This window comes from Excalfactoria chinensis, chromosome 5 (genome assembly GCF_039878825.1).
Source record: "Excalfactoria chinensis isolate bCotChi1 chromosome 5, bCotChi1.hap2, whole genome shotgun sequence".
In the NCBI taxonomy this organism is placed as follows: Eukaryota; Metazoa; Chordata; class Aves; order Galliformes; family Phasianidae; genus Excalfactoria; species Excalfactoria chinensis.
This window is the reverse complement of record NC_092829.1, coordinates 39,868,905-39,888,488: the sequence shown is the minus strand read 5'-3', so window position 1 is coordinate 39,888,488 and position 19,584 is coordinate 39,868,905. Positions and strand designations below refer to the sequence as shown.

At 38.7% G+C, this 19,584-nt stretch overlaps 1 protein-coding gene across 12 annotated transcripts in view; it reads left to right on the top strand.

The window, feature by feature from the left end:
- PLEKHA7 (pleckstrin homology domain containing A7) overlaps positions 1-17,589 on the top strand; it is a 133,791-nt gene extending 116,202 nt beyond the window's left edge. For 9 of the 12 annotated variants that reach the window (XM_072338387.1, XM_072338385.1, XM_072338390.1 and 6 more), the window contains 10 exons: positions 405-513; positions 1,580-1,818; positions 2,505-2,693; positions 2,938-3,055; positions 3,903-3,982; positions 4,372-4,572; positions 7,667-7,825; positions 10,192-10,325; positions 11,109-11,251; positions 16,057-17,589. In XM_072338387.1, the coding sequence (XP_072194488.1) occupies positions 405-513; positions 1,580-1,818; positions 2,505-2,693; positions 2,938-3,055; positions 3,903-3,982; positions 4,372-4,572; positions 7,667-7,825; positions 10,192-10,325; positions 11,109-11,251; positions 16,057-16,079 (1,395 nt within the window). In that variant the 3' untranslated portion in view covers positions 16,080-17,589. Of the gene's footprint in view, positions 1-404; positions 514-1,579; positions 1,819-2,504; positions 2,694-2,937; positions 3,056-3,902; positions 3,983-4,371; positions 7,472-7,666; positions 7,826-10,191; positions 10,326-11,108; positions 11,252-16,056 lie in introns of those variants that run through there. The other 3 variants (XM_072338395.1, XM_072338394.1, XM_072338384.1) reach the window with 2 other exon arrangements.
- The last annotated feature ends 1,995 nt before the right edge of the window (positions 17,590-19,584 follow it).

The window sequence follows — 19,584 nt, the reverse complement described above, 5'->3', positions numbered from 1 at the left end:
GACTGAATATATTTTTTGGGCATTTCCTCTAAATCTGTGAAGAGGAGTTTTGTAATGCTACCTTAGTATCCTAAAGTGTTCGAAAGGATTTGAGAAACTAGTACAATTTAAAAGGCTCTATAAGCTCACTTTATATAGAACCAGGATTTTGTAGCCTGAATAATATTGTAGAGAACAATATGGAGATGTCTCATTCTATATGTCTTCTTTAGGAAATCTTCTGAGACTCAGAAAAAGCTCTAAATTCTATGGGTCTGTGTGCAAGATATGTTGATCTGTGGGTAATGTGGTTTTTGCTTGTTTTAAATTTCTATGCCTATAAGTTCTGAAATATTACTTTGGTTTTGATAACAGAAGGATAAATGCATCGTCAATTAAACAGGTTTTTTGTTTTTAACTGTCAGGAGAAAACACAAATACAGAAAGACTTGTGGAGAATTGAAGATGTTATGGCTGGCTTGAGTGCAAATAAAGCAAATTACAAAACCATAGTAGACTCCATCAAGAATCCAGGTAAAGAGAGCATAATTAAAATGTAGAAAAATTTCAAATGCAGTTGAATCTTTGAGTCTATGTGGATACTCTCAAGGTATGTTCAGAGCAGACAGCATAGTTAATTCTGGTAATGTCTGCAGTGGAAATCTGCAGTTTGCACACGTTATTTCGGTGTTTTTTTTGTTGAGCCAGCAAAAAAGTGTATGTTTTTCTGTTTGACGTCCTGAAGCATAACAAGCCATAGAAAAAGAGAGCAATAGCAGTGGGATAAGTTATGCAGGTCACAGAAACAGCTTCACGCGTACACCAGACTCATACCAAAGTAGTATCTGTTCTGTATGTTGTCTGGGAGCTCCTCTCTGCACTTGTCTGCTTTATTTTTTTTTGCCTCTTGGATGCTGCCTGACTGCCCTCGCTCCAGTTACCTTCCCGTTCCCTCTTCAGGCATGTGCTTGGTGGGCAGAGCAGCATGAGCTATGGAATAGAAGAAGGAAAAGAATGTGTGGTCTGCATTTCAATTGCTTTATGATGTTTCGAATGAAAGAGGAGAATGCTGGGATAGCAAGAGTCTATTAATGCCTCTTGCAAATTCATCTTGTATTTTGAGTTTATCTTTGCTTACCTTTTTACACACGGAGATTAAATTGTTCTTGGTGAGATTATGGTTTATTTATGGTATGGCTATTGGTGCTTAGTCATGTCTAGCTCTGTAGCCATCCGAGGGATTCTGAGGTGTGGAGCCATATCCAGCCATTGTAATGATTGTGTATGATGTGTGGACTTTTCTCCTGTTGCTTCTCACCAAGGGTTTTCATTGAATGATATTAATGTATATTTTTATTTTTAGCCTGGAAGGCTTATTTGATCCTCATCAAGGGAATGTTTTCCCACCCCTGCTTAATCTAGCAGTCATAGATTTTTATATTAAAAAAAAAAACAACTAAATTTTTGTTGAAAATGATGTGCAGAGTATTAGGGCTGTTTTTTAAAGCTTAGTGATACTAATTTCTATTTGTATGAACTGAACATTGTTGACAGATACAAGAAACACAGCATCTAACAAATGTGCATATTTCTCCCCTAGAAAGAAAAATAGTGCCTTCATTTTCTCAGTCTACAGTGCCTTCCTTACCAGCTTCTCTCACAACCGTGGAGAGCAAACCTTCAGTTCCACAAAGCCCTCCGTCCAGCCAGGTCAAACCTTCCCTAGAGGTGAGGCTGTACCCACAGCCTTATTTCCAGGCCAGAGCACAGCAACAAGTACCACAGCTGAAAAAAATTGAGCCACCTCTTCAGTCACCAGTTAGGCTAATGCCAAAGGTTGTAAGTACTGTTATTGTGAGCCTTTTTCTCTGCTGTTTTCATTTGCTTCTGGCAGAAAGCATTCATGGTTACTAAGTGCATGCAATGTGGAGGCACAGCAGGAGACACCTGAGGGTTGTAATCAAACTGTGCAATAACAAATACACAAGAGTATTTAGAATCATAGAATCACCTAGGTTGGAAAAGACCTCCAAGATCATCCAGTCCAACCGTCCACCTATCACCAATATTGCCCACTAAGCCATGTCCCTCAGTACAAAGTGTAAATGTTCCTTGAACACCTCTAGGAATGGTGACTCCACCACCTCCCTGGACATCTCGTTCAAGTGCTTGACCACTCTTGGAGAAGAATTATTTCCTAACATCCAACCTGAATATTCCCTGGTGCAACTTAAGGCCATTTCCTCTATTCCTATGTTTGTAACCTGGAAATTTACTCACAGTAGCCATATACTGTTTCAGAACATACTAAAGCAGAAGAGCCTTCCTTGCTCTTTGGTAATGCCTTTTGGTTCATTGGTTGTTTGCTTTCTTGGGTCTTGTTTGCTTCAAAGAACTCGAGATTCTGGTGGACAGAGAAGAACATGGTAAAGCAATCATAAATAATTTGTATAATGTTACGAACTTTCAGACAGTTTATTCCAGACCAGACTGTTTGCCACATACCTGTGCTTTCCTCTGACCAGGAAGATGAAGCACCACCCAGACCTCCTCTCCCTCAGTTATACAGTCCTGAAGATCAACCACCAGCTGTTCCACCACTCCCAAGAGAAGCCACAGTCATCAGACATACGTCAGTGCGAGGCCTGAAACGTCAGTCAGATGAAAGAAAGAGAGACAGAGAACTGGGACAGTATGTAAACGGAGATTATAGGGTGAGCACTCATAGACCATCTGCACTTTAAGGAACATGTGAACCAATAACAGATGATAGTGTCTGTGAAATATGTATACTGCCAGATCTTGTAATGAGAGGGGAGAGACAGAAAATGGAAGAGATCTGTATGTTATAGTAATGGCAGAGACAGATTCAGTAATCCAGAAACAAAATTGCTGGGATTTGTTTTAAGACTTGCTGTCTGTGATGTCATTTCAACCAGAAAATATCTTTCCACGCAGGTAGAACTGCGTTCATATGTGAGTGAACCAGAACTAGCAATGATAGGTGGTGACCTCAACCAACCTTCCAGTGGTTTCATAACCGTTGATAGTGGATACCAGACACTGCCTACTCGTGGTAAGCCAAGAATTAACAGAGTTTATTTTCCACAGTACTTTTTGGATAGGAGCTTCTCTCCTAGGATTTTCTGGAGATGATTTTATTTTGACATTGTTATTTTTAGATTAACTGTACAGTGCTGTGAAGTTGTAGAGAATGCATGATTTTAACGGTGCTGTTATGGATAACCACACTTTGGCAAAGGAGCTTCATATGTAATGCTTAAAAGCAAAGAAACAGCAAAAAAATGCAATGAGCTGTTCGAATATCTCCTGTATTCAGAGTTGCCTTTCCTTATTATTTTTGTGTTGTATTTATAAACTCAAGTGAATTTTTAAAAAAATACACGTATTGCCTGTGGGAGTCAATGAAATGGTAAAGAATAGAAACGTAATGCCTCCAAACACTACGAGTGACTTGTCAGTAGGATCTCATGTTACTAAAGTCTTTTCACCATTTAACAGGTGAGGTTATAGAGGATATTTGGGGAAAAGTAGTCAGTTTGATTTTTGAATCCCGGAAACACCTAAACACTGTTAAGGTTTGATTTTCTTCATAGATGTGACTATTTGTAAAGCATATCCATTGTTGCACAGCTGAATTCACCTCATACTTCATTTAATATGTGTTTAAAATGTAGAAGATTTTTCTGTGTTTTGATCAGTAGTGACCTGAAATGTATCAGCTGTGGCTGAAATGAAATTTCCTGCCCCTCGTGGCATTCTGAGCTAAAGAAAAATATGTGAAATGTGAACTGAAATAATGAGAATATAGTAAGAGGGGGAAAAAAAACAACAACAAAAAAACAACAACTATCTGGCACATCTTTGTTTGGTTTTAAAGCAGTTTCTTTTTCCTTGTAAAGGCTTATCTGGATCAACTTCCAGATTGCACCAGTCATCTACCATTTCATCATATGCAACTCTTCGAAGGGATAGGTCCAAGGTAAGTTTTTAAAGGACATCTGAAGACTACTGTCTTGATCTTCCAAATTGTTCTTAAATCCAGAGCACATGTTGCACAGCAGGAGATGGGATTCTAGTCCCATGGGAGGAGTCCCATCTCCAATGATCTAATACTATTTATTTTCTAATTCTCTTGAATGAGTCAGGAAGTAGAAAGATGACTTTATGTTTCTAATAGATTTATAGAAACAAAGTTCGGAATCAAAATCACTTGTACTAATAGATATTATAATGTTGAAATTAATACAAAGCAATAGAGCAAAATTATCTTTGTTAGAAATAAGGTGGGAGAAAGATGCTGTTTATTTGTATGCTCCTTATAAACTATTAATTCCACCACATTTTTTGTGTGCCTTGTAACTTCTTCAGGAGAGACCAAAGAGTGCCTTGGAACGTTTATACTCTGGAGACCACCAAAGAGGCAAGATGAGTGCAGAGGAACAACTAGAAAGAATGAAACGGCATCAGAAGGCATTAGTTCGTGAACGCAAGAGAACCCTTAGCCAAGGAGAAAGGCAGTCTGTTTCATCTCGGTCTTTCATCAGGCCCATTTCTGCAGACATAGGCTCAGTATGTTAGATATGCCTTAAAGGGACTAAACTAGAAATGTCTTTGGATTATTTTTTTTTCCTAGCAAGCACTTTCACTTGAGCGTGTGTGATGCTTCTAATATAATTAAATCAGTGTTATACAGTATAAAATGAGTTCAGAGAGTGCAAGTAACAGATGGTCATTTTTTAATGGTAGTTACAGTGTATGTAGCAGATGCAGCAGGTAAGTTGGTCAGACGTCCGTGTGCTGAGTGGAGGTGAGGCTCTGTTAGAGTGAATTCAGAGATGTGATTGTTTTTTTATTAGCACTGTATTTAGAAAGTGTAAGAAACTTCTAGGATTTTCAAGCTGCTTCATAATGGAATGGGCCTTTTAGAATGTTCTTACTCACCGTGGTTATTTTTCTTTTAAATTCACAAATTAGGCTGCAAGATAGTTGTGATGATATCAGGCCAAGCAGGTTGTGTGGTTGGTTTTTCTTGTTTGATTTTAAGGAGAAATGAATAATAAGTTTTGAAACCTAATCGCACTTAGTAGAAATTAGGATCAAATTGGTTTCAGTTGCAGCAAGTCCTCCTTTAAAGCTCAACATGTAGAATATTCTAATAAGGCTCAAATTAAAGCTGCTGAAGAAAAAGAATTTTTGTTGTGTTCTGAGATTAAATGCTGTACAGAATCTAAGTTTGTAATGATACGTTTTGGATACTAACCAAAGCAATTCTAATTGGTGAAGCTACCCAGTTGCTCACTTGGTGCTAAACCAAGATTGTACTGTAATTGCACTTACGCTGTAGCCTTTTAATTTATTTTTCATTTGGTCCACTAGAGCTTTAGAACGGTCACCTTGTTTTACCTAATTCATTGCACAAGATCTCTTGCTTTTAGATTTGTCACTCATCATACCTAATGCCTCTTTTTTGTTTGTTCGTTTTGTTTTGTTTTTAATTTGCAGAATTTTGTAGTTATTTTAAAATTTCTAACTGGACTACTCAATTTTTACCAGGCTTAATTGCATTTAGTACATGTGTGTCAATTGCTGGCATTTAAACCACCCCTTATAATATTCAGCCTTTCATCCCCACTGCTCCGTAGCGCTGTTTTACAGCCAGTTCTTTATATTTACTTTCCCAGTAAATATGAGTGCACAACTCAGAGACATCCATCTATTTTGTCTTCTGTTTTGCAATCACAAAGTTACTCAAGGCAGTATGTCATACTTGGGAAATATGGAACTACAGCAGAACCGTTATTTTCATATTTTAATCAGAAGAACTAAATCTGAGCTTCTAATGTTTCCCAAGTCTAACGTAACACACGCAAGTTGAATTTAAACATTTTTGTGACACTCCTTATTAACACTTGTGACAAGTACTTTATCTATAAATTGGGTGCCATCTTGGTCTTTTTCTTGCTGTAAAGAATTGAATCTTTCAGCCCTAGCAGTGTTTTGCGGAGATCATCTCTTGTACCTACAGGGCTTCAAAGCGCAAAAAGCATGTTCAATAGCACAATGACTTACAGCATTGCAATTATTTAGCAGCCAAAATGGCAAACAGTTAAATGTATAATTGAAATGCTGCTCAGTATGTAACATTTGCTTAAAACATGCCTTGTATGTGTAACTCGAATTTTTAATCAGTCAGCTCGCAAGCATAGAATGGCATTTGAAGTATGGGTCACAGTACGTCAGCTCATTTGTTATATACAGCGCCTTTTTAATGTACAAGTTGCAACATCAATGCCAATAAAAATTCTGCTTTGTAATCATGGTTTGATGTTTTTCTTACCTACATAACGCAATTTGAAAATGATACTGTGTATTTGAAATGGACTATGTCAATCAGGCCTGGTTCGAATATGAGTAGGATAACAAGTCTGGAGAGTGAGAATGATAAAAGCATTTTTTTCTCCTTTTGAATTCTGAAAAAAAAATCTTAATTTTTGAGATGAAATTGACCTTTCAGGTATATTAACTTTCCAAATATACATGGAGGACACGTATCTTTTGAGTGAATATCGAGAGCTTGTGCATGAATAGGTTTCAAGTAGATTTAATAATGCAAGTAGCATCATGGAGGCAAAGGGATTCATGTAGAGTTCAGACTTCAACCAAAAGCCAGAGATATGTAATAGAAACATTAAACATTTGTATTAAATATAATGGCATGTTCTCCTACTGGTAGCCTTAAATACCTCAGGAGATCATTTTACTGTTTTGTCCCTTTTCTACCCTGCTGCTTTTAATACGTTTTAAGTCTGTATGGTAAAGTCGCTGAGATCTGCTGGATGGAATGATGCTGCAACAGAGCTTAATTTTTTGGCTCTTATGAACAAATGCTCTGTTAGGTTTCTTAAGCATGAGTTTATATGGAGCTGTATTGCGTGTAGGTGTGAAGGAGCTGCTGAGCAATAATCTGGGAGCTCTTAAAGTTATGCTGTTTAATTTAACTATGCTCTGACTGTATTCTTGCTGAATATTTATCTTGTAAGGAGGATGTGTAAGGTTTTTAATTTTTGCAGGTAGCTGAGGTTAATAGAGTGTAAAGTAGTTGAGGAGTTATTAAAATTACTGTGTTTGAATTTCAGACAAGTTAATGATAGTACTAAAAATACCAACTTTAATCGCCAAGTCTTTTTCTAGGCATGTAGAATTAACAATTCTCAGCCTGCAGTAGCAATGTCCTTTCTGTGTAGTGATTTGCAGTGGTGCAGCACTGCCTGGTCAGAGTGCCTAGAGCAAGGCCAACACAGCAGGCTTGCTTGTACTGACATCTGTACTTCTGTAGATGGTTGTGCTGGTGGCCACGTTCATCTGAATCACAGAATTGTATCAGCATATGCGATTAATGCTTGTGATATACTTTATTACAGTTGCACACTGTGTATAAAATTAAACAGTGCTCTGAAATCCATGCAGCATAGCTAGAAATGAAATCTCCCAGCCAAGAGTTGTAAGAAATACAGCAGCATTTTCTTTTTTTCTATCAGTTAAAGAGTTTGCGCTGTGGATTCTCTCAGCAAAATAGCTTTTGCAGACACAGTTATGTACACTGCTGAACATTGAATTTGCCAGTACGGTTGAACGCTATTAATTGTTTTGTATCTATTACCAGTGGAAACGAGAGCAAGAATTTGATTTGCAGCTACTTGAGAGGGCAATTCGTGGAGAAGACAAGGATGAAAATGAATGGTTAAAAGTTCAGCCAGTAGCAGTAGCTGTGACAGAGACAGACCTGGAGCCCCAAGACTATGATTTAGACATCAGCAGAGAGGTAACACTCATAATTTTGCTTCCTACTGTATTCCCCCTGATGTTAAGCTTATATTTTATGTAGTTAATTTTCATCTTTTATTTCAAAAGTGAGCTGGGAGTTCAAACTGAAAGGAGTCTTCTGGGTATTGAAAAGAAAGCATATTTCTGGCCTGGCTCTTTAGGGTGTCTGTAAGGTTTGTGTTCATATGGTGCTGTAGTGGAGAGAAAAAATGGGAAGGTTGGCTCTGCCTTGAGAAATATATAGGCTTTATAGGGAAAAGTGGTTGTTAGGCAATGTTTATGAGAATTAGGAAAAGAAAGGTGACAATATAAAGAGCATTTAAAAGAAGAAACTGCTAAGAAGTAAAAGTTATTTCCACAGAGCTGCCTTACTCTTCATTTTGATATGGCAGAAAACGTTCTGCTGGCTTTTTATGTGACTTCTTGCACTGGGGCCAAGATTTGTTTCCAGCTCTGGTAACTGAGTGCAGTATTTGTCTGAAATGCGATTGAGCCATCTAGTGGAAAGGGAAGAACATAGCAAGTGTAAGACAGGTACGTGCTGTGTAAAGCAGCACGGTGGAGGGGAAGTCTATGAAACTGTTAACGGTAGGAAGACTTCTAGATTAGGAAGCACTTTGACTAAACGGGCCATCCCTGTTTGATAGCTTTATTAATAATCTGGATGAGGGGGATGGAGTGCACCCTTGATAAGTTTGCAGACAGCACCGAACTTGGGGGAAGTGTTGATCTACCTTAGGGTAGGAAGGCCCTGCAGGGGGATCTGGACAGGCTGATCGCTGGGCTGAGGACAATTTTATGAGCTTCAGCAAGACCCAGTGCTGGGTCCTGCACTTTGGTCACAACCCCATGCATCAATACAGGCTTGGGGCAGAGTGGCTGAAAAGCTGCACAGAGGGGAACAATCTGGGTGTGTTAGATGACAGTTGGCTAAACATGTGCCAGTAGAAGTTTCCTTGGGACCTCCAGAGCTTCTTGAATCACTGGCTATATCCTAACTAGCTCCTTCAGCCTGGGACAAGAAACATTTGTGCATATAGACATTTCTGACATCAGACATACCTCAGAGTGACTGAAGCAGGTGTGAAGGTCTGGGTTTAAAGCTTCTTTCTCCAGTTACTCAGGTTGTCTTTTTCCATTTCATTTATCCATCCTCTTTGCCTGGCCAGTTCTGTACCTCGTAAGGCTATACTTATTATGGCTGATACATCCTCTGTTTGCATGATAACGGTTGTTTTTGAAGAGGCAGGATGAGCTGTTCAGGTAGCTGTACAATAAATATATACATTGCTCTATGGAGGAGCAGGATTTGAAGGTAAGGAAACATAACAAGAGATCCTTATTTTTCAGAAAGCGTTGGCCTAGGGTTTTTTTTTTTTTTTGAAAGGGACTGTAAAAACTTGAGATTGTGATTTTAGTTTTAAGTTATGAATGACAATTACTTATGGAGTGCTTTGGCACTTTGTGCATTGCTTATGTATTGCTGGTCTTCATCGCTGAGGGCGAGGTTGGATCCAGCTGTGGGAGAAAAGTTCCCTTTTTCTCTCTTTTATTTATTCATGTTTGCTATTTTTGCTTTTCAGAAGCAGTCTTTGCTTTGGTTTTCAGCATTCATTTGTAAACCTTACGTTCATTAGGTAGTTTAGATATCTTCTGTGAGGCAAAACCTTTGTGCAAGGAAACTGATCCTAACACAAAAATCATTGCTAGCTTTTGTGTAATAATTTCCATAATTAAGACTTTCAGCCTACACAATTGTGTATTGAACGTGTTGTTAATTGCACCGTGTTGGTGTATTTGGGTCAACTTTTGAATACCGAAGGTTTCCGATTCTGCAGTCCAGGAGTTTCCAAAGGTGTTTATAAGGCAGTGGTGTTTTTCTTTTTTTCCCTGCTGCTCGCAGAGGAAGATTAGGTTCCATTCTTTTGAGACATAAATTAAAACTTTAGGCAATACCTCCTCTCACAGGAAATGCTGGAATGATATGAATACTTTCCAGTGTTCCTTTAAAATGTTTGATTTCCTTACCACTCTTGCATATGGGTTCTTCTTGCTACTGTAACAGCTGCAAGCAGTGTCCTACTTTGTGCTCTGAAGCTGAGCTGAAGAAAGGCTCCCTATTGATTCTAATTTCCTCTGCAATCCTCTTTAATATTTGTTTGATCTATCTTATAAAAGAAGGGAAAAAGACACGTTAAAAGGGCATCAGCTCACGTCCAGAGGGAATGTTTAGGATCAGGTACACATATTGACTGTGCAAACTTATGCTTTATTGTTTTTACTGTGTTCTTGCATTAAGGAGAATAAATCTCAAGGTCTTTAAGTCCGTATTGATAGAACATGATGCTTGCTTTTGTTCCACAGTTGTCAAAACCTGAGAAGGTAGCAATTCCAGAACGTTATGTTGAATTGGAGCCAGAAGAACCTCTTTCTACAGAAGAACTGGCAGCAAGGCAGCGTAAAGCAGAGAAGATAAAGAATATTCTTACTAAATCAAGGTCGGTTACTTTTTGATCTTACACAGAGGTTGGTGTTAAGCACCGGAATCTATCTTCATACAACAGACTATTTCCTGTACAATTTAATCATGTAATGAGGGTGGCTTTTAGAAAATGCGTACCGAATGTATGTGTTGTGCTTAGCACACTTAAAGCTCCTTTTTAAAGCCGAGTACCAGAGATTCCAGCTATGACAAATTTTGCATATGTCCATTTTTCTGTTTGGAGCACCCTAAAATAGTCCTGAGTTGTTACTAAACAACCTGTAGGTGAGAGTGAGGAGGAGGCAAAGGCACAGATCCAGCCAAAAGCATGGTAGAATTTGGCTACTTAAGGCCAATGTAAAGGCAGCTGAAACATGCATTTTCATGAATGTGGTTACCTCAAGCGCCCCTAGTCTCCTAGAATGAATGCAAATGTGTCTGAATATGAGAACCACCATTTCTTCTGGGCAGTAACAAGAAATGCTATTAACAGTTTCAAAGAAACCTGTTTATTTTTATAGTGCTTTCCTGTTAATCACCTGTTTACTACAAAGGACTTTCAAGTGTTCTTAAGGCTAAGCAGAAACTGTGACTGAATGTATTAATGGCTGCATTACTTGTCTTTGTTTGCCATAGCCAGTTACATACAATATCTAACACTACCTCAAAGAACTTCAGTGAAATATGGAGCTTGATATATGAGATACAAAAGCTACTGTATGAATTGAAGCTTTTTCTGCACGGTGGGCTCTTCTTCATGTTTGTAAATGTTAATGTTGTTTTGCACTTTTCCTACTAGTATGCACAATCTACAGCCTACTATTGCCCAGGACAAGCACAACTCAGTTGATTTAGATTCACAGCTCCAAGAGCAGGAACGCATCATTACCATATCATACGCTTTGGCTTCTGAAGCCTCTCAGAGGAGCAAGGAGGTAGCAGGTAATACTTAGTTATTTACAAACTAACAGCTATTTTCTTCCCTCTTCTAAAGTTGTGTGTTGTTGCTGAACTCCTGGCCTAAGAGAAGTTTTTAGTAATTCATATTCAAAATATTCATATTCAGATTAGCAGTGTGGTGTCTATAGATGACATGCAGATAAGTTAAGGTATAGGCCGAGCAATTTGACATTCAATGGGAGAATATGCTATGATCAGGAAGTTTAGAACTTGAAAACTCACTCTACTAATAGCACTAAGAATGTAATAGTTTTAATGAATTCCCTATAATTACATGAAATGAGCTGTTTCTGTATTCATTTTTAAAAGGTAAATTGGTCCCTTATTTTTTTTTTTCCAAGATGGATTTCTATATCTATTTTAAAAAGGGTTTATATATATGTGTGTGTGTATGTGTGTGTGTATATAAATATATATATACACACACACACATATATATATGTATTTTAAAAGAGAGATGTGCTGGTTTCTGTGATTGAAAGTATAGCAGAATCACTTCCATCTTGAGATTTACAACAGCAGGCTAAAAGTCTTAAAATTGGTATTGGTATATTTCTGTTTGATGATCAAGATTAGGGATTAGAGCAAGACAAGCATGCATGAATTCTGCTTGATGTCTGGAGATTAATTAGACCCTTTGCAATATGTTACTAAAGATGATAATTTCACTCTCGATTGCTTTATAGTCGAAATAAGTAAAAAGTGTCAACAGATTTGTATGGCACTGTAATGGATGCAGCAGCTTTTCTAGCCAGTACCTGAGCAGCCATTTGTAACTGGCTCTGCTCACTGTTCCAAAGGAGAATAGAAATAATGGAATCTTAACTATGATGGAGAAAAGCGTGCACATTCCTCATCTGAAGCTGTCAGTTTAAATGTATGGTACTTGCCACAAAAGCCCTCAAGACCTTCCCAGTAAAGACAGATTATTCTAATATCTAGATATGTAACGTGCATCTGTAATAACAGGCTGCGGATTGGATATGGCTGTATACTCACAGATTCAGTGGCAACTAATCCTAGAGGCAGTGCAGTTTTCAGGGGAGGTGATACAGACAGAGTTTCAGTGGGTGATTTAACAGAGTTGAATGAATAAAAGTGGCTCACTGAGGAGGGTAGACAACATAAACAGAATTGTAAGGTCCTGGGAGCCTTTCAGGAATAGCTTTTCAGACCCTCAGTCTCCTTTGCAGGCATTCTAGTCCCAGTTCTAATAACCAGATGCTTGGTACTGTAACACTGACTTGCATGCTTTGGTTATGGAATGGGACTCGGGTGTTTCAGAAGGTATGAACCAACACAGCATTTTGCCATATGAGTTCTAGCTTCTTTTGGGAGAAGCTGACACTCTTTCTTGAAATTATTCCTGTGTATCAGTAGAAGAGCAGAATGCCTGCCATATAAGCAGTCCTCATGTGGTCGCTACCGTACTTCTTGGTGTGCACTGATATGCACAGCACTGAAATGGTTTCTCTGTCCATGTTTTGTGGCTAACAGGGTAGATGTATAGTAGCTAGTAATAGCTGTTAATTCTATGGTTTAGGTTTTTTTAAACATTCTTTCCAAAGAAGGGATTAAAACGTCTCTTCCCATTTGCAGTCATTTGTGAAGTAAAACACCTGGCTCGTTTTTCCTTCACTTTTCCAACAAGCAAACAAAAAATCTTAGATAATAAAAAGGACTTGATTGTTAAGGAAGCCCATATGCTTATCTGTGCCCATTTTCCCTTGCCACAATTATATTGTTTTTTCTATTAGTCTTAATTTCTTAGAGACTTGTTTCTTAGAACAACTCTTGCTTTGATTTCAGTCACTATTCCTTCTTCAAAAATAACAATAATTTTAAAAAAAACCACCAAATTTTGGAAATTGTTAAAAATAAAATAATGAAGCAGCCAGAATGGTTTAGTATTGACTGATGGTGTTCAACCCCTAAAAAAAGAGTTAAGGATTTTGGATTGTGGGGCATTTTATGTTAATCTAAAGTGATTTAAAGTGAAAATACCGTGAAGCTTTGCGGAGCTGATCGCACGTTCTAATTTATTCCATTTCTACACATTCCTTCACACTTTCATTTTTGTAGTTTGAATTTAAAATATATATTTTTTCGAAGTTGCTTTTTGCTGATGAAGCAAACCACAGCTGGGTGTCCAAACCGGCACGTCCAGATTTTGCATCAAGATTTGCTTTGAAAGAGACCCTTAACTTCTTACATTTTTCTTCTGTGAAGCAGATAAGTAATGTTATGATGCTGTGATAATGCACATTGCTTTCAGTGTAGATTGTGCATTTGTCTAACGCCTGCAACGCAGCATTGTAAAGTTCCTCTGAGCTTGTTGGAAATCCACCTTCAAAATAGAAATGCTGCCAAGAATCTGAAAGATTCAAATAAAACGTACAGTTTTCATGAATGTAATTCCTGAATTGTGGTTTGTTTTGGAAACCTTTAGCCCTCTAAAATGAAAAAACAGAATTTAAGGCTGAGTTTAAGTCTCTGTAGTTTTAGGATTATTGCCTTCAAATTACTCTGCTTTATAAACAAGAATATTTTTATTCTAGTTTATTTTTTATCCTGAAGTTTCAAGCTGAAATCTGAGGATTGATTTATCATGCACTGCCTTGCGTAAATGTTACATATATCCGTAAAATATTTTTGCTTGTGATTTTCTAAATAGCACCTTAATTTCTGCTTTTTATCTGTAACCAGTGAAAGGCTGGGAACCTCTACAACCTCAGAGAAATCTCAAAACCGAATTAGTAAACATGGGTGCCATTCCAGAACTGATTTTAAAAGCAGGATTTGATTGGGGCGTATGAGTGCTGTGTGTGCCTTACTACATTCCAGTCGTAGGGTAATTGTCCAACTTGTCATCAGAAGAAGATTGGTTATTTGCATAATTGAATGTGACTAATAGAACAAAGCGGCGATTAGAAATGTTGTTTGTGTTCCATGTCACTACAGTAGTGTAACACCTCACTGCGTTACTAATCAGGTTTCTTATTCACATGTTAGAAAATTGAGGTGGCTCTGTTTTAACGTGAATGTTTGATTGTGCAGCCTAATTCCTGTATGTGATCCCTTCTAGCTCAGCAGTTGACCTATCCACCTAAAGCACCCTCACCTTCTGTACCACAGCCACCTCACTCTCCCCTAAGCAATGGATTTCACTACACATTTGTTTAAACACCTTAAAAGTAAGAACTAACTGCTCTTGACATGTCTGATTTAGCTCTGTATCTTCGCTGTGGCTTGCTGAATTTTAACACGTTTCTCTAAACCTAAATCAGATCCAAATGAACGCATGCATCCATTTTCCAGAAACCTTTTGTTCTTGTATAATCAATATTGCTTCTAATGAGCTAACACAGCTACTAGTCTTCAAATAACTGCTGTAGCTTTTCATATGAGCAACTTCCATACCCTTACTGTGGTGAAGGATAGAGGCATCTATACTCTTGGTAGCGTGGGGCCAGATTTTCAGCCACCATTTGTACTCCAGTGGGCAGTGCTGCATGTAGCGGTGGCTGCAGCTGGGCTCTGAAGGCAGTTTTGCCTGGGAGTGACCTGTACTTTTGCTGCACAAGAGAACTGAAAATGCAACTGAAGTTATGTAAGGTGGGTGGGGGGTAGTTTATGCACTGATGTCTAAAAGTACATGGGCTAAAACTCGAGTCTTGTTTGAGGTGAGCTGAAAATTTGGCCCTATATCACTAATTCTGCAATATTGTGAATGTTTTGTGCCTTTGTGGGTTTTGGGGTTTTTTGCTGGATTGTGTTAACAGAAGTATTAACTTTTGTCTCTGACTACGTTATTTTGACATTTCAAGTATTAAGACAATTTCATTGTTCTTATAAAGAAATATGTATCTCTTCCCAGTAGAATTTGCAGTGATTTTTCTATTTGAAATAGAAGAGCCTGTAAATATTACACTAGCTAACTGCTAGGTGTGCTGTAGGTATAGCACTCGTGTGTCTCTAGTTTCCTTAGAAGTGTTTCCATCTTCCTTATTTCCTTTGGACTGATTTTGTTGACTAATTCTGAACAAGAACTTAAAAGAGAGGTGAAGCAGTAAAGCAGGTGGACTGAATGAATGCCTTAAATAGTGTTAGTCTTTAGATACCTTTGTTTTAAGTTTCACTAATCACAATCAAATTCCTCTGCAACAAATACAAATCACATAAAAGTGAGCATGTTCCAGAAAGGCCCAATGAGGCTCTGACCTGTCTTCAGAAAGACTGTGGTACATGATAGATGGAGAGCAAGAGAGAACCTGCTCAGACATTCTGAGCAGTTCTACAGAACTTGTTGGCAGTAGCTATTTGTTATTCTGGCTCTGTTTAACTTTCTGGGAACAAGATCCTAACGTTACATCCCTGCAATGGCTGAGTAACAGTTGACCCTGCTTGGTTATTGTTAGGCGTGAGCACGGGTTGGGTCAGGTGGGCTTCCAACCAGAGGCCCCTTTCAACCTCAGCCTTTCTGTGATTGGCAGACTTCACATTTATCATATGTCTATATAAATATACATGCCTGTGTGTGTGTGTCTGAAAAATGACCAAGAAAATAATTGCAATAACCAGCAATACACAGGGGACCCAGTATTTTGAGCGTGAGCTCAGTGACATCTCGTGACAATGGCTTGCTTAACGTGTCAGTACTAATTTTCTTCTTTCTGTCTATCTTCAGGTGGCTTTAATGCAAACATACATTTCCTGAAAGTGCTTGCTAGTTGGTATTAGTGCACTCGCTTTCTCATTTAACCATGTTTTATTTTACTTCACACCAGCCAAAGCAGTAAGTGAGCACTGACGTGAGACTCGAAGCAAATCCCACCCGGTGGCACCGTGTAGAAGAGGAGATTGATTACGAGCGCTCCGTGAAGGCATTCAGTGGCTGATCACAGGTTCTTTAGGAGATATGTTCAGCTTTCATGGGGGATTTTCTATGAAAATGGAGAGAATTGCATAACATCTTATTTTGAATTCAGTTTAGCTCAGACTTTTTGTATGAATGAATGGCACTTTTAATAAACTCTGTAAAATACTGACAGTGTATTTTTAGAACAGAATGTATTTTGGAATTTGTTTAAATCAAGGGCTGAATTCATTTGAAGAGGAGCTACTTGCCTAGTTGTTACGAGACGCTGTTACTTCCCCCTCAGGCTCAGAAGCACAATGTAAAGTTTTATGGGGGGAAAAAAAAGGCAAATTAAACAATCCTAGAAGCACATTTGTAGGGTATGAGTAGATCTAACCCCAGTGAGAGGTTTACGGCAGGGGTGTTTTGGGCTGAGTATCTTAGAGATAATTGCCCACCGTTTTGCCTGTGAAATAATACATTACAAGGAACTTCTAGTTTGACTTCCTAAATCCCAGTAACGACTTTATAGCTGAAATTTTCCATGGGAAGCCATAACAAAAACCAATTTTAACCCCTGTTTTCTCTTTTGATTGCATATGATTAGCTTGCTGGTATTGATACACAATGTGATAAGTTGCTCCTGACAGTAGTAAGAGCCTGCTAAGAATGTATGTATTTTTTGGAAGTTGAGATATGGAAGAAGGAAACTTTTGAATTGAAGTATGTCACGTAAGCATTAAGAAAAATAGGATGTTTAATTTTACTAGTAAATATATATATATATTTTTCTTCAGAGTATCCTTTCAGTAAAAAGTACAATATGATGGATGTATTGACTGATATTTATGCCCAAAGCAGTAAAACTGATGTAATGTGGGACCTGCTAATTTTATATGTAAGTTCAGCTCGTGCTCAACTTTGCCAAACTTTGAAAGGCAGCGTTTTACTTACATGGTGAGGGGTGAGATGGACACGAAAGGAGAAAACAATATTAAATGAATTGCTACAAGTGCTTTACCTGGGGAAAAAAAAATACTGGGTGCAAGGTATGCAGAAATTGCCCAATATTAGGTAGTTGAGTTCAGCTCTAGATAAAAAATGGCTAAGAAATACTTTGCAGTATTTTGTGATACTACTAACTCGTTTATATGCTGTATTCAAGTAATAGATACAAAGCCCTGGAAACTGATTGAACTTCATGTTTCAGACTTTGAGTCAAGTCGTATTATCTTAGCGCTGTAGCCAGAAATATTCTTTGAGATCTATATTTAGCTAATGTAATCTATTTTACCTCAATACTGCCAGTATCGTCTTCAAAACCTTTTTTGCCAAAATACTGATTTATTTTTGCCTTTATAAAAACTTTTGAGAGCATAAATGAATATTTTGCAAGAAAAAAAATTAATTTAAATGTAACAGTTTGGAAAATGGTATATGTACAGATTAAAATATTAACATAACTGCCTCCTCTTGCCTCTGTCTTGCCTGCTCTTACCAGCATCCGTACTGGTTGATATCCAGCATTGTTTGTGCTGTTACCATGTCCAAGAGTAAATCCCATTGAAGCTCCTGAATTTTGCACTTTCTTCATTGGAATTCGAATGGAGTTCCCCCTACACCGAGGCGTCATAATTTCTAGAAATATTTCTTACCATTGGATTAAATCTTTTATTGTTGAACAGAATGGTCATTCAGGGTGCTGACCTAAATGCAACTACTGCAGTGCTGTCGTTTCTGTCTCATAGATGTGTGTTTGTCTGACACGTTCTCAGTTCTTGAGTCCCTGGTGATGAAGGTACCCCAAGTAACTCCATCTAAACTGGGGTGTGGGGATGCAGCTGGCCCCACAGAGTGCTGGAGCTGCTGACATGCAGCAGTTTGTGCTCTCAGTTTCTGATGTAAGTTCGAGGGAAACTCGTGGAAGTGTTTAATGCTTCTGGAACTTGATATGTAGAACAAAATGTGGAGGAGCAGTTTGTATTTCCGTGGCTTAGTGTCGACTTCAGGACTTCAAGAGTGAGCATTTAGGAATGTGAGTCCTTGGCCTCCCAGCTGAGCTGCTTATGACGTGCTCTGTCTGTTCCTTAGACTCACTGACTGAAATACAAAGGAGCATTTGACCACGTGTTTTTTGGTTCAGTGAAACTACATTCCTTCTCCAGAAGCTTTGTTGTGAGGGGTGGAAGGGAATGGAGCCACAGTTGGGTGAGCAGCGAGGCCCATGGCCTCCTGAACCACTGCAGGCTGTTGAGTGCTAATTCCTGTGCTGCTCTGGCAGTGAAAGGGAAGGGCTGAGGGCAGCTCTGCTTTGCAGGTTGCAGGAGGTGTTCATTTTCTTTCCTTCAGTCATGCACACAGAATCTGCTCATTCAAACTGGTGTCAAAAGAGGAGGCTTTTGCACTGACCGCTTATTCCGTGAGTGCTTGCAGTGAAACGAACTGTTCCAACAAGTTTGGACTGTGTCCATAGTTAGTCCTATATGGGGGGGGGAAATTAGGTTCTCTTCTAAAACTTTTCATTAAATACGTGAAATGCTGTATTTCATTGACCACCCTTTAGTAGGAGTGCGTGTAGTCTTCAAATAATTACAGGTTGATTTCATTTGCATGTGATAATTTGCTTTGGGACAGCTTCCTTTTTCAGTTCTGTCTGTCCATCAAAATGTTGTTTTGCAGGTTTTAATACTTCTGATAGCAAGGCTAGAAAGAAGAAGGCACCTATGTGCAGACTGCTGCATTTCAGTCAGAAGGTAACAATTCTTTGCAGTCTGTTAAGAAGCTTAAGTGAAATTGTAATTAAGGAAGCAGGAACAGTGACACTTGTTTTGAAGGTGCTGTCTCCTAATTAGTGTTTTCTAGTGTTACACCAGGCAAAAATTATGCAGGCTGAATTCTTTCCCCTTTTACCTCTGTTTTGTTTTTTGCACTAACGTTACTAATGTTTTATCACACAGCTGAATTTCTAAAACTGCAGCCTGACGGTTGAAAGTAGCTCAGCTTTGACCTTCCTGAACTCGTGTAACACCACCACCAACCCATTTCGTGTGCTGATGGGCTGCCAGGAATCCTGTTGCGCTGTTGCCTATCTTTGTATGAGCACATACAGCTGTCTGTCTGGGGAGTGGCAGCTGGAGGCATCCGAACTGCTTTGGATCAGTTAGGGAGGGGAAAAAAGACACTTTGCCAGCGAGTTTTTTTGGGGAAACAATTGTATGGAGAGATGCTATTCTGGAAAGCTGCAGCTATCTGGAACTGGAAGCAGCTGAACGATACGGCTAAACTCGTGGGCTGCTATTTCCAGAAATTGCCAGAGGGCAAATGAGGTGGGCTCAGGTACCCCACAGGCTTTGGGAGGACGGGTTGCCTGGCTCCCATTGGCGTTGTTTGTGGGGTTCTTTTTCCACCTTCCTCATTTACCCATCTGACTGCCAGATCTCTAAATATAAATGTGTAT